A 15,294-nucleotide genomic window follows, 5' to 3' on the forward strand; every position below is an offset into this window, starting at 1 on the left:
AGTTTTAGCCTTTATTGTCTGAAAGTCATGTGTGCTGTTTATCATCAAATTTTATTGATTTTTTTACAATTTTAAATATGAAAATTTAAAGAAAAATTGCAATTTTATTCACATTTATTCATCAGTTCCATCATCACAGCAAGCACATCCTCAAACATCCAACAGTGTCCTCTAATGCGTTTCATTATCAAATTAACTCGAATCGCAGCCGGAAATGGATTTTCAATCAATATTTGCAATGCTTTTTATCCAAATTAAAAGCAACATTTTTTCTAGTATAAATATCCAAAAAATTCATTGACAAATCATCAGTTCCATTTCATACATCCTTCAATCAACTTTCATCAAGACATCCACAACATAAAAATCCAGTATGTCATCACCAAAGTTGCTTATTCTCATCACATTCATCATTGCTGCTGCATTTCTCATTGATAATTCATCAGCTGGACCATATCCAAGTTTAGATTTGTTTGGTGGATATGATATTGTTGGAATTTGCTTGAAGAATTGCGCACAATGTAAGAAAATGTTTGGTGGATTCTTTGAGGGTCAATTGTGTGCTGAGTCATGTGTTAAGTTTAAGGGAAAAGTTATTCCTGATTGTGAGGATTTAGGTGAGAATATTTGAATAAATTTAAGAATTTCTGTTTAAAATATATGCGCATTTGTGCGCACTTTTGCGCAATTATGTGATAATATGCACATATATTTACACATTTGCAGTAGCATAATCATGTGTGTGTATTAGTAATATTTGTAATATTGTGCATAACTGCGCACACCTGCGCATAATTGCGCATTGTTTTTTTTTTGTAAGCAAAATTAAATTTTGTTCCTTTTTTCCCTTCATTTTTAGCATCAATTGCACCATTCTTGAACACAAAGGAGGAATAAATTAGGAATTAAACTCAACATTTGGACTTTATTCATGCAAAACTTGTTTAAGTTGATAATTAATTTGACAAAATATTGTTAAAAAAATAATTGCAAGCTTCTATTGCTATAGCAATTGCTCATCAAAATAAATGAAAATTTAAAATAAATTTGACAATTCTTTCAATTAAATTAAAATTTTCAGGTGAAATTGTCAAAATTTTCTATTTTTTCATTATTCGTGTTGTTGTTGATGTGTAGACGACATTGAGGGGTCATCAATAATGTTGAGTAGTGCGCAACTAGTTTGCGCTTCTAGTGTGCGCCATTGGTGTGCGCCATATGTATGCGCCATTAGTGTGCGCTTCTAGTGTGCGCCTAGTCAGTCACATAACCTTCAATATTAAGTCATGCAATTTAAATGTTGTTAATTAATCAAGATTTTGGACACGAATTTGACTAATAAATGCGAAATTATTGTGCATTTTAACTCAATTTAGACACAAAATTCATCAAAAAATAAAGCTTTACATTTTCAAGTTCATAAACATCAACAAATCCACGTGATTGATGAGATGATGCTCAACAGGTTGTTGAGAGCACCAAAAATCATCATCATCGACCGCCCACCCGTCATTAACTCCTGAGAGCTTTTTCTCTCATTTTTAAATTTACTCTCAATTAATTCAGAAACTTTCACAGAACATCACGTGCAAAAAAAGGAGGAAAAAACAGAATCGATTTTTCCTTTCATGAATCGTCGCATGCAACTGTTCAATGCCAACTGTGGTGTAAAGAAAAAAATCGGAAAAAAAAACTTTAGGTAAATTGAGGCCTTTTTATGATTTAAAATTTATGATGTAAATCTTGAATGACTTTTTGCTGTCGAGGCTTGGATTTATTGATCATTTAAAGCAGAGTTGGAAGGACTGACAATTTGGAGGCGCCTCAACTGGTGTCCAGACTTTTTGGGAGTTTTGGAGTTCGGACTCCCAAAATCATGCTAACTCTGACCTCTAAAGCTAGTGGTGCACAACCTTTTATTTGTTGCGGAACAGCTTGGTTCCGCCAAGCCGGAACATCAAGCCATCCGCTTGTTCAAAACCGCACACTTCATACTGTTCATGTCATTTCCAATAAATTTTGGCAGCAAAATAGTTGGCCGCGGCACACAGGTTGTCCACCACTGATCTAAAGTGACTTTACTGTCTTAGATAACTTTGCTTAATTTACAATACTTCTATTTACCAGTTGAAGTTGATCACTGCCTGAATGGTTTAGTCTTTTTGTTTATAATTAATGCAAAATCCAACAATCATCAGGGCTTGAGACTCGGCATAAGATTTTTATATTTTAAACATGTTATTATCATATGATGCGGAAACACGGCCTTCTTTCCTACATTCAGTAATGTCATAAAAAGAACAGTTTTGATTCCAATATAAACTGTTGGTTTACTGAATATAGAAGTCTGCCTTAATCTCATTTGCTTAACAATTATTAGCCATGAATCGCCAGTTCTTAATGCAACTCTGAATCTCAATGATGTGAGTTTGGCCGTCTCAAACTCGAGTTTTTTGACATTAGACTGTCGAAAAATTCGAACAGTTCGAACTTGACTTATTTTAAAATAAAAATTTCCGTTACGAACAAAAATAAAAATATCGGTGAAAAAAAAATTGAATATTAACGACAGTTTTTTTGAAAAAAAAAAAATTAACGGTTGTCTTTGAGAAAGCCACACTCTGAGCTCAAATGGTCAGTACCTCTTAATTCCTTACCACACGCAGCAAACCATTAATACCATTTCCAACAATTTTTGACCAGACATTAGTGTGTCGTCACAAATAGGTTGCCCATCACTGCAATAGACAGCAAGAGCTTACACTAAAAACCGGTTTTCATATCTACCAAGTAGAAGCCCAGTTTAAATCCTATCTTACCCTACTCTTTGATACACAGGGGATTAGGTAAGCCTAAATCTGAACCCGAAGCTGCACATCCTCGTGGTAGAGACTTGAGGAGACCTGGAGATGCCTGGGGAGACTTACGAAGGCCTAGGGAGACTTGAGGAGGCCTGGCAATTGATAATTGGAAGTGAGGTCAGGCTTTTGACAGACGGAGGTCAATGATAGAGCCAGTTTTAGGCGTCATCTGAGAAAGGCAATGGATAGGTACGTCCAGCGTATTGAGTAAGGCTTGAAAAGTCCACATCAATAGCGACGAAACGTCAAAGAAGCAAGTAAGTGCCACGGCACGATTCCACTTTCACCTCAACCCCTACCCTTTCCCCCACCCTACCTACCAATCCAAACTGCAAAAAATCACAACACACGACAGTAAATAAACAAGTTCCAATGATTTGAGAGCAGCAACAGAGAGCCTTAAAACCAAAATCAGTCCAGCAAGAGAACAAAAAAAATTGAGTAAATGTAGAGCAACCTTGGCACATTTTCAAGCATGACTTTAAATATCCATAATAAACATAGGAAATTCCTTGAAGAAAAATCGTCACACAAATGCTGTGTGCTGTGTGTGTGTTGTGGTATCGACTGCAATCTGTGTGTATCACAATCCTCTCTCACATAGGCAGGCAGCAACTGAGCGAGACTCAGTTTCATTTCAACATTTTCACAGTTCGGATCGTTGCGTACGGACGGACCATAAAAAAAAAAAAAACGGAACCGAGAAAATTTTTAGGAAATTTTTTTAGTTTTATTTCTTAATTGTTGTTGTTGTTGCTGACTGTTCCTGACTGTTCCTGACTATATCTGTCTCTTGTCTCAACTCTGTAGCTGCCTGTTCCTGAACATCCTTAAAATTATGATTTTAATACAGAAATTTTTCTTCATTTTCTCATTGGAGACGGGCGGACGTATAACAAGCTGGTACTGTTCCGTACTTAATATTGCATACATTACCGTACTCATGATGGTACTGAATAGCTTTGATGTGCTGAATGAAAAAATGACAGGATTTGAAAAATTTCAAATACTTATGGTTGCAACTTGTGTTAATTTTTTTATATATTATATATTTGGATCGATGGTGCTGACTGTTGGTGTACTTGAGGTGAGTTAGTGGATGTGCTGCACTGGCACTGGCCTTCTTGTGCCTTACGTAATTTTTTTTCATGTTCGCGTCACTTTTTTCACGTCTTTTTTTCATCCTCATCTTCTTGATTTATACTTTTTGGATTTGTGGTGGGGTTCGGAGAAAAATTGGCGGATTTTTTGTGGGATTCGGAGAAAAGTGGGCAGAATTTTTGGATGCTTTGTGGTGCATAGTGGTGTGCAAAGTACGACTATTGACAAATTGTAGATTAAATGTGTGCAAAGTGGTGTGCAACGTACGACTTTTGACAAATTTAAGATTAAATGTGTTCAAAGTAGTGTGCAGCGTACGATTATTGACAAAATTCAACATAAATGTGTACAAAGTGGTGTGCAGCGTACGACTTTTGACAAATTTTGGATCAAATGTGTACAAAGTGGTGTGCAACGTACGACTACTGACAAATTTTGGATCAAATGTGTACAAAGTGGTGTGCAACGTACGACTACTGACAAAATTTAAGATAAAATGTGTACAAAGTGGTGTGCAATGTACGACTTTTGACAAATTTGAAGTTAAACGTGTACAAAGTGGTGTACAGCGTACGACTATTGACAAATATTGAGTCAAATGTGTATAAAGTGGTGTAAAATTAACGATTTTGGACTAAAGCATGCACTTATGTCCCATCATTTACCGAACCCCACCTAACCCCATCGGGGTAATAAAATCATTTTCATGAATAATGTGCGAGACATACAATAGACATACAGCACAAAATGATATGAATTGATTGCCTTACTTTGCATGTTTACTGCCATCAACAACCGACTATGTATCAAACTAGAGATGGGAGTTGGGGGTGGGGGGAGGAAGGAATGAAGATGCGGAAAATGATAAATGACAAATTGTGAATAGAATAGAAAAAATGGGGAATATTGGAACTGACAACAACAAAAAATGAGACATAAAGGAAAATGAAAATTATTGGGGTGGAAATTTAAGAATATTTTGACAGAATTTGCGGATATTGAGCCATGCTGATAAGGAAATGAATGATTTAGTGATAATCACGTTGATTATTGAGTTATTGATGAATTTTGAGATTCAGGTGCCTTCACAATTGAGCTTTGAGGTTAAGGTGCCTACACAATTGAAATTTTGAGGTTCAGGTGCCTTCACACTAGAATTTTGAGGTTCAGGTGTCTTCACACTAGAATTTTGAGGTTCAGGTGTCTTTACATTACAATTTTTGAGGTTCAGGTGCCTTCACAATGGAATTTTTGAGGTTCAGGTGCCTTCACATTAGAGATTAAATATTCAGGTGCCTTCACACTAAAGTTAATCCAACCAAAATTCATCAATTTATTCAGTATAAGCATAAAACACCAAATTTGCCGCATGATTTCCTCACACCACACCGCATCATCCGTCCATTCACCCCCCATCCCATTCAGTTCATTCAGCCTTCGTCACATCCTCTCAAAAAATTGTTAATTTTTTCTCTCTTTTTTTTCTTCTTAGCGCAACCACAAAATAGTGAAGCAATTCCTAATATTTCATGCAGCAATGACAGTGTCCATCTTCTTTGGGGGTCTGTTCTTCGCATTCCAGTACAGTTCACCAAATAAGGAGCATCATCATCATCATATGAAGCCAGAGAAGCAAATGATGAACATTGAGGGACATGAGATGAGTTTGGATCTTGAGCCTGAAAAGAAGGAAGCAAATTGGCTGCTGTTGTTGCTCACAACATTGGACTTCTTTATACGAGCCTACATGACCGTCTGCGTATATTCAATTTATATTAAATTTAAAAGTGAACGAATTGAAAGTGAATTTATGAATGAGTCAGATAAGCAACGGTTGTCGTATGGTAGTGGAACTGGATCAATGGATAAAATGACTGATAATTGCTCTGTTATTAACGAACGATAAGGAATTGTGTCAATGAAATGAAATGAAAAACATGAAATTGTAATTATTTTTGTTATTATTGTGTGATATACTTTAAAAATGTTGGAATTGCTGAGATTGGGGGTGACTTTTTAGAACTGTGCATGTGTTATAGGCTAGTGAAGTGCATGTTGAGTATCGAGACATACGATCCAAGACCCAAGAAACTGAAGAAAACCGAACAAGATCGCAGAAGACTGAATAAGGACGAAGAAGACCGAAGACAAACGAAAACTAACGAAGAAAAACCGAAGACAAACCGAAGAAAAACCGAAGATTGACGAAGACAACCGAAGACAGACGAAAACGACGAAGAGACTGAATAAAACCGAATAGGACCAAACAAAAACCGATAAGCGAAGAGACTGAAGACAAACGAAAACAAGAGGAGACGACCGAAGACGACTGAAGACGTTCAAATGCAACTAAACAGACCGAAGACGGCCGAAGAAAACCGAATAATGTTGAAGACAACCGAAAAAGACCGAAGAAGTTCGAAGAGACTAAAGACGAACGAACACGAACGAAGACAACCGATTGATCGAAGACAAACAAAGACAAACGAAAACAGCAAGACCGAAGAGACTGAATAAGACCGAAGTAGACCTAAAAGAGACCAAAGAGACCGAATAAGAGCGAAGAAGATCAAAAGAAACAGAAGAGCAAAGAAATATTGAAGACCGAAGGACAGAAGACCCAATAGACCAAAGATATCGAAGAGATCAAAGTAACCGAAGTGATCGAAGAACATCGAAGACCAAAGACGAACGTTGACGAATGAGCTCAATTGAACCCGAACAAAGACGAACAAAGACGAACGAAAACGAATGACGACGACCGAAAACTAAAGACGATCGCAGGGACCAAAAACCAACAACCGAAAAAAACCGAAGAGACAGAAGAGAGAGAGAAAATAACCGAAGAAGATTGAAAACGAACGAAGACCGATTAATGACCGAAGGTCGAAAAGACCGAAGACAGATCGCAAAAAACCGTAAATGAACGATGACCGAAGACCAACGACGAACGAAGAATAACGAAGACTAACAAAGACAAGAAGACCGAAGACCAAAGACCAAAGTTGACCAAAGACCGAAGAAGAACGAAGACGCCCGAAGATGACCGAAGACAAACGAAGACTACCGAAGACAAACGAAGACGACCGAAGACGAACGTAAAGTCCGAGAATATCAAAACATGCCTAAAAGGTCAGCCCCAATTTAAGCTTTTACTGCATTTTCTATGCAACATTTTATTTTTAAACTTTTTTATATATTTTCAATGTTGCTCTCACATTTTGTTTCTCTCGGAGAGAAAGCTCATGCGCGAAACTTTTCCTTCTGTTCCTTACTCTCAACATTTTTTTCAACTTTTTTTGAGCATTTTTTGTAAAACTTTCTCAAGCAATACGAAGAAGAAACTTCCTTTATGTATTTACATTAGTAATAATCGCTATAAAAAAGTCCGTTTTTTGATATTTTTTTTGTGTATTCTAAATATAAACAATTGAGCTGTGAAGGTTAAAGTCAATGGATGATTAGCTGAACATGGAATGAGTGACGTCATAAATTATTATTCTGTGGATTTTTTTTTTTTCATTTTTTTGTTTTTTAATGTGGAAAATTTTTGTTTTGTTTTGTTTTGTTTGGTAAATGATGTCGGAAGTGGATTTATGTGATGGATTTGTTTGTGGATATGATGAGATGGATAGGGTAGGAATATAAGGCTGAATTGAAGGTTATGGCATTGAAAATCAAATTAAAAAATATTCAAAATTCATTTAACTTTAGTTTTTAAAGATTTGTTTTTTCATTTTTGTATTTATTTTTATGACTTTTTATTTTTTTTGGAAATTTTAAAAAAATAAAGTTTTATAAATTTTTTAAAATTTTTGAAATTCAAATTTAAATTTTTAAAATTTATACAATTTAAGAAAAATCAAATCCATTTTTAAATATTAAATTTTTCAATTTTTTAAAAAATTTAAATTTTTTTAATATATATTTTTTTTGTAATTTTTAAAAGAATTTATTTAAAGAAAAACTAAAAATATTTAAAAGAATCAAAAAAATTACAATTATTAACAAAAGTTTTAAATTTTTTTAGAGTTATGTTTTTAAAAATTTAAAAAATCAGACTAAAATTTTAGAAAAATTTAAAATTAAATTTTATCTAATTAAAAAAGAATAGTTTTTGCAGAATTTATTTGAATTTTTAATTTAATGAATCATTTTTTAAAAATATTCTTAATTTTTTAAATATTTTTGTTTTCTAAGAAAAATTTAAAATTTAAAAATTTTTAAAAATTAGAAAAAAACAAATTTTAAAAAACTTAAAAATTTAAAAAAAATTAAAAAGAAATCAAAACATTAATTTCAAAATTATAATTTCATTTATTTACAATTTTTTAATGATTTAGTATTTTAAAAATCCACAAAAAAAAGTTCAAATTTAAAATAATAAGTGTGAAATTTGAAACCTTGGTGCTTCAAAATGCTTCAAAAAATCCAAATCCAAGTAAAAAACTTGAAATAAATTCAAAAAAAAAATAATCCAGAATGAAAATTTAAAAAGACATTAGAATTTAAAAGAATCCGCGCCTAAATTCCAAAAAAATGCGCTCAAAAATTCCAATAAATTTTTCATATTTTGTTACAAAAAAAAAAACGATTAAATTAAAAATTGCCTGAAAATCAATTTTTAGGATTGTAAGTCAAATTTATTAAAATTGTCCATTTTTGCATAAGTCAAAAAAATAAATAAAAAATAAAAATTGACATTAAAAATATTTTTAAGCTTCCTTTAAAATAAGACAAAAAAAAATTGCCTTTAAGAAAAAATTTAAATAAAATTATTAAAAAATAAAAATTGATCAAAAAAGATGCAAGTTAACCTAGTTTGTAAGCTTTGCTGTCTTCAAATCAAATTTAAAATTTAAAAAAAATGTGAAAAAAATTAGTGAATGTTAAATTAGACTTTATTGTGGTTGAAAATTGTAAAAAAAACAATTGATAGGATTGAAAATTTAATTAAAAGTTAAAAAAATGCGCAAAATTTTTTTTAATATTAATTTTAAATTTCTTGATTTATTATTTTGTTTATTTTTTTTTAAATTATTTAAAATAAACGTTGAAATTTTAAAATTTTGAATTTTAACAATTTTTAAAATTTTAAAATTAAAATTTTTACAATTTTAAAATTACATTTTTTAAAAAATTTGATTTTTAAAATTTTGAATTTAAAAAAAATTGAATTTTATAATTTTGAATTTAAAAAATTTGAATTTTAAAATTTTTAATTTGAAAAAATTTAATTTTAAATTCAATTAATTTTAAATAAAAAAATTTCACAAATTTACATAAATTTGAATTTAAAATTTATTTTAATTTTTTAAAGCTTTATTTTAATTATATAAAATTTGCTTTGCTTTTAAAATTGAATTTTTAAAATTCTTAATATTAAAATACAATTTTATTTTTTTAATTAATTTTTTAAAAAAAAACAAAATTTCAAATCAGGCTGATTAAAAAAATTTTAAATTAAAAAAAGCAAAAAAAAAGTCATAAAATTTTAAGATTTGTTAATAAAATTGTTAATCAATTCTTAGGCTAAGAAAAAGAAAAAAACAAAAAACAAGATTTAAAAAAATTGTTAAAAAAGTCACAAAAAATAAGCTTTAAGCTACAAATACAAAAAAAAGGAAAATTAACGGCCTGTCCAAAAATGCCGAGCTAGTGAAAATTTGACTGTTTTTTATGTTTTAAGTTTTATGTAATAAGTGTGCAGCATATTCCAATTCCGTTAATCAAAAATGCTTTCCAAAATAAAAAAAATTTAAAATTTTTTTAAAACTTAATTTAAATTTTTTGATAATTTTTAAAAATAACTTGCAATTAAGACTCAAACGTTAAAGCTTTAATTAAAAATCAAGTTCAACTTTAATTTAAGAAATCAATTTTTAAAAAATTATTTAATTATTTTTAAATAAAAAAAAAATAAATAAATCATTTAAAATAAAGAAAATTTTTTATTGCACCATAAAAATTTTAAATAATTTTTGCATTTTTATCCTAATTTAATACTTTAAATTGACATTCTAGGTGGGGTTGTTCACTTATCCAACATTTCCCCTTGTCTTTCCCCCCCCCCCCCCCTTCTTCCCCTCCCCTAAAACCATAATAAGTGAACAACCCCCATTTTTACAGAACTAAAATCTACAATTTGACACTAACAACTGGATAACTCGGCATTGTCGCCACACCACAATGATTTGATTTATTTCTAGCCATTCTAATGTATCTAAAATTACAGAAATAAGCAACTTAGTCATTGAATTAATTCAATATAGATGACATCATACCCATATTCACCCCATCCAGTACCCCAGGAGTTCTTAATGATCCAATAATCACCAAAATTTGCATCCGTTCCATATCCGACGACTAAAAATAGGCAAAATTTGGATTAAATTGATCAGAACTGCACATAACCTCAAAATTCGGGTCACTTCCGCAAATCCACATGAGTTCTGGTTCCATTGTGCCTTCATACTCACCCAACACAGCATGATTCAGCTCATGTGAATCACAATTTGGCTCAAAATACACTCCGGTCTCATAAAACTGCAGTGACTGCCATCGAGCATCAATAGCCACACTTATTGGTCCAATTGTTGATACAGCACGTTGCAGCTCATCTTCGGACAACTTTTTGAGTTCAATATATCCGGTGACTTTAATTGGAATTATTGAATCGGGTTTGGTGCATCCATTTGGGGATTCTTTGTCGATGTATGGATATTTTGAATCTTCGACGATGCCATTGGACATGGAAAATTTGAAAGCATCTGTCATGAGGCCTCCGGTGCAGCCGTCTGTTCTGTTGGTGGGAGTTGGGGATTAGGATTTTTGAGATGTTTCAGATTTAAATAGAATTTGGCAGATTTTGATCAGATTTTTTAATTCTTTTCAGATTTTAATTGGATATTTCAGTTTCTGTCGGTTTCTGAATTTTCTACTTCTTGTCTGATTTTGGTTGAATTTTTAGTTTCTGTCAGAATTTGAATTTTCTGTTTATCTGTCAGATTTTGAAAGGATTTTTCAGTTTCTGTCAGATTCTGGATTTTTAAATTTCTGTCAGATTTCGACCGGATTTTTCAGTTTCTGTCAGATTCTGAATTTTTTGTTTATCTGCCAGTTTTTGACCAGATTTTTTAGTTTCTTTCAGATTTTGACTGGATTTCTCAGTTTTTGTCAGATTTTGAATTTTCTATTTTTTTTCATATTTTGACCGAATTTTTCAATTTCTGTCAGAATTTGAATTTTCTGGTTATCTGTCAGATTTTTCCCAGATTTTCAGTTTCTGTCAGAGTCTGAATTTTTTGGATATCTGCCACATTTTGACTGAATTTTTTAGTTTTTGTCAGATTTTAATCGAATTTTTTATTTAGTTACAAATTGTGACTGGTCTCTTTTTTGCCAGATTTTCATCGGAATTTTCAATATTGGTTGAATTTTTTAGTTTCTGTCAGATTTTGACCAGACTCTTCAGTTTTCGTCGAACTGTTATTCGATTTTCTTAGTTTCTGTCGGATTTTTATCCGTCATTTAATCGGATATTTTAAATCTTGACAGTTTTTTATCGGATTTTTCTGTTCATGTCAAATTTTGATCAAACTTTTCTGTCAGATTTTGGCCAAATTTTTTTGTCAGATTTTGACCAGATCCTTTTTAGTTATTTTTTCATATTTGGATCAGATTTTTCTTCAGATTATTTAAACTTTGATTGGAGTTTTTTTTATTAAATGTCAGATTTTGACCTAATTTTTTTAATTATATGTCAGATTTAGGTTTTCTCGAATTATGACTAGAAAATTGCTAGTGCGTGTCATAATCTGTCCGATTTTTGTATATGATGTCAAATTCATACTGAAAAATGTCTAATTAAATTCAAAAGATACCAATTTCTGTCGAATTCTGACCAAACTTTGAAGATTCTGTCAGAATCTGTCCAAAATTGTCTCAAAAAATTAAAATTAAATCTCACATATTAGTGCGCACACAATCCAAAAAATACTGAGCAGAAACATCATAAAATCGCCTAGCTTTAATATAAATCTGTCCCTCAAGTGATCCAGCAGCTGAAAATGTCCAACAACTTCCACATTCACCCTGCTTCTTAACACTCGACACAGCTGTCCTCCTCCAATCAATTGACTTTAATACCTTAGCTTCCTGTATTATTTTCTTATGATTTGCAACAACAATTCCAGTTCCAAAACCTTTAATGCCAAAGCCTTGCTCATGTGTGACATTGTAGTCGTCTGGCGAATGAAATCCGGTAAATTTCTGCTGAAATTCCTTTTTTGTCAAGTCAGAAAATCGATTTATTGCACACATAAAGCTTTCAAGGTTCAATTCATAGTCCTTGTTGTGGTTCATGATGAGTCGATAATTTTTTATAAAAATTATTTTTCGACGTTTTGCTTCCGAAATGGTCGGGTAAGTTTTGTTGTATTTTTTGCGGAACTGAGCCCAGGCTTTGCATTCGCCGACACGAAAACCTTTAATTTCGGACGAGGTTTCGTTGTAGATTGCATGGGATGGGGTTAGGAGGGGTATTAGGAGGGTTATTGGGATGATTATTGAGGAAATTGCGACCATTTTTTTTTGGGGAATTTTTTGGAAATTTTTTGAAATTTTTTGAAATTTTTTGAATTTTTTTAATTTTTTTTGGAATTTTTTTAGTTTTTTTTTGGAATTTTTTTAGTTTTTTTTTTAGTTTTTTTTTGAATTTTTTTTGAATTTTACAAATTTTTTTGGAACTTTTTTTAATTAAAATTGTGATTTTTTTGAAGGTTTAAGGCACAGTTTTGAGGTTAAATTTTAGCACTTTTCAATTTGAGCACACAAAAGTCGTGACAATTATTACGGCAGGTTTGAAGTATTTCCCTGATGATGATAAACTGTTTTTAAATTGAATTGTTATTGATTTAAGTTAAATTATTTAATAATTGAACTTTTAAAAAAATTAATTGTATTTTTTTTTTAATTTCAATATTTTTTTAATTCACTTTTTATTAATTTTAAATTTTTTTTTAATAAATTTTAAACTTTTTAAAAAAAATCTATTATTTTAATCCATTAAAATAGAATTTATTTTTTTTTTTAATTTTGAATCTTTTTGATTTTTTTAACAAATTTAAAAATTTTTTTACTTCTTTTTCTTTTCTTCTGCTATTTTTCAATTTTTTGAATAATTTTATAAATCTCATTAATTATTAAAAATTATAGGACTATTTTATTGTATTTATCACTTTTTAAAACAAATTTGTTTAATTTAAAACAACATTTTAAAGTTTTGGAATTGTTTTAATTTAAAAAATTATTTTTTTTTTGTATTTTGAAAACTGCAAAATGTTTAAAATTTTAAAAATGTCTATTTTAATTTAAAAATTTCAAATTTTGAACCAAAATTTAAATTGAAAATAAATTAAAAAATTTAAAATTCAAAAATAAAGCTTTAAAAAATTTTAAATAAAAATTCAAAAGCTACAAATTTAAAAATTTAATGTCAATTTTTCAATTTCCATTAAATTTGAAATTTAAAATATGTTTTTTTTCACTTTTAAAATAAAATTTATTAAATAAAACAAATTTTCACGATTTTTATATTTATCAATTTCACAAACTGTCACTCATTCTTTTTTTTAAAGCTATATTAACCCCAAGTTCAATTTTTTGATAATTCCATTTATTTGCTGTATATTTGTTTATTTGAATTATTTTTGATAACTATGTTTATTTGTTTATTTAAATTGAAATATTGATAACTATGTTTATTTGTTTTTAAAATCAGATGAATAATTTCACTTTTTTATATGTTTTTAATGTTCTTTTTTAAGATTTAAATTGTGTTATTTTTTTTACTTTTAATTTTTTTTATTTTGAATTTTTTATTGTTTTTTATTTTTTTTTTAAATTTAAATTTCAATAAATTTATATTTTTAAAAAAAATTTAGATTTTTAAATTAGTCACTTTTTTAAATTAATTATAAAATAAAATTCTTTACTTTTTTATCACTTTTAAATTTACCAATTTTAAAATTTTTAACATTTTATTTACTAAAATTTATATAAATTCAACTTTTAACTATTTTTATATTTTGTTTTTTTTTTAACTTCCTATAAATTAATTATTTATTAAAATTACTCAAAAAATCACCATTTTTATTTTAAATTTCACAAATTTTTCTATATTTTGTCTTATCTTGTCCAACAAATTCATTAAAGTGACTGGAAATTCTACTTAAAACCTGACTTTAAATTGAAATTTCTTTGAATGTATTTCAAGTAAAATTTTAACGAAATTGGAAGTTTTGCCTCAAAAATTTCATTTACATTTAAAGTCATCGTGACTTCTTCCTACACACTTTTAAATATTCATTGACAATATGGACAAGTGCTTGTCTCAATGTTAAGGGGTTGTAGTCATGAATTGAACCCCAACCTTCTTGTCTGCTTTGGGCACTAACCTTGTGCTGTACTCTAAATCCCTCAACTCGTCTCGTCTGTCCCAGAGGGTTCAGGAACCTCCAAAACCCCCATCGACTACCATTCTCTGGTCTCAAAACCCAAAACTCCACCTGGAACCCTTCATGTTGCACCTAAACCCCATTCAAAGGATGGAGGAGGGTTAGAATTCATAGAAGAGGAGAAGCTTGGGTTTTAGAGGATAGTTGAAGTTTGGGGTTCAAAGCAAGGAAGAGGACTTGGGCTGAGGAGTATGAGGTTGGGGCTCAGAGGGAGTATGGGTTCGGGGTTGAAATGATCGGAGTTCAATGGGGTTCAGAGGAGGGGAGAGGAGGGAAGAGGGTTGAGGCTCAAAGCACAAGTGAAGGTTGGGGTCAGAGGAATGAAATTGTGTTACTGAGTAGTGGAGAGGATTGAGGCACAGTTGATAGGGGTTGAGGCTCAAACGATGGTAGACGATTGGGGTTCGGGGAACGAGGGTTGGGGTTCAGAAAAATGAAGAGGGTTGGGGCTAAGAGGAGAGGGATTGAAGAAGGATGTTGGGTATCAGAATAGGAGAAATAGTTGGGGGTCAAAAAAAGGGAAGAGGGTTAAGGGGCTCAGGGTAGCGGAAAGGGGTTAAAGCTCCTGTAATAAGCTCCATAAACTATTAAAAAAATTTCTTTCAACAATATTGACAATTCTCAATACAAAATAGAAACTTTTAATAACCTAAACAAACGTAACGGTTTTTAAAAATTCAAAAACTTTTTCCGTTCAGTAACAAAATAGTTTATAAAATTATTCAATCTCATGAGATTGTGAACTGTCTACCTGAATTACTTTACAATATAAATTGGCTCCATTTCCATCCTATTGTCAATATCAAATCAAACCA

General features: G+C 30.6%; 2 protein-coding genes across 2 annotated transcripts; one reads left to right on the top strand and one right to left on the bottom strand.

The window, feature by feature from the left end:
- The first annotated feature begins 323 nt into the window (after window positions 1–323).
- LOC139095649 (eclosion hormone-like) lies at window positions 324–1,042 on the top strand. Its single transcript, XM_070647039.1, has 2 exons — window positions 324–617; window positions 860–1,042. Exons 1-2 carry the CDS (start codon window positions 374–376, stop codon window positions 895–897), a joined length of 282 nt encoding a protein of 93 aa, XP_070503140.1. The 5' UTR covers window positions 324–373; the 3' UTR covers window positions 898–1,042.
- Window positions 1,043–10,087: 9,045 nt separating this feature from the next.
- LOC139095652 (procathepsin L-like) lies at window positions 10,088–12,326 on the bottom strand. The gene is made up of 4 exons (XM_070647041.1): window positions 11,962–12,326; window positions 10,442–10,764; window positions 10,247–10,328; window positions 10,088–10,185 (listed from the first exon to the last, which is right to left on the bottom strand). Exons 1-4 carry the CDS (start codon window positions 12,324–12,326, stop codon window positions 10,101–10,103), a joined length of 855 nt encoding a protein of 284 aa, XP_070503142.1. The 3' UTR covers window positions 10,088–10,100.
- Between the last annotated feature and the right edge of the window lie 2,968 nt (window positions 12,327–15,294).

This window comes from Chironomus tepperi, unplaced genomic scaffold, assembly GCF_022539635.2.
Source record: "Chironomus tepperi strain 1889 unplaced genomic scaffold, CSIRO-AGI_Ctep_v1 contig_370, whole genome shotgun sequence".
Classification (NCBI taxonomy): Eukaryota; Metazoa; Arthropoda; class Insecta; order Diptera; family Chironomidae; genus Chironomus; species Chironomus tepperi.

Excerpts from the sequence above, each read along its gene's own strand:
- LOC139095652 (XM_070647041.1), bottom strand. The coding sequence starts at position 12,326 with ATGAACCACAACAAGGACTATGAATTGAACCTTGAAAGCTTTATGTGT. Across the intron at positions 10,765-11,961 it reads TTTTATGATGTTTCTGCTCA|AACAGACGGCTGCACCGGAG; the intron begins GTATTTTTTGGA and ends TCCCACCAACAG. Across the intron at positions 10,329-10,441 it reads GCTGAATCATGCTGTGTTGG|TCGTCGGATATGGAACGGAT; the intron begins GTGAGTATGAAG and ends GCCTATTTTTAG.
- LOC139095649 (XM_070647039.1), top strand. The coding sequence starts at position 374 with ATGTCATCACCAAAGTTGCTTATTCTCATCACATTCATCATTGCTGCT. Across the intron at positions 618-859 it reads TCCTGATTGTGAGGATTTAG|CATCAATTGCACCATTCTTG; the intron begins GTGAGAATATTT and ends CTTCATTTTTAG.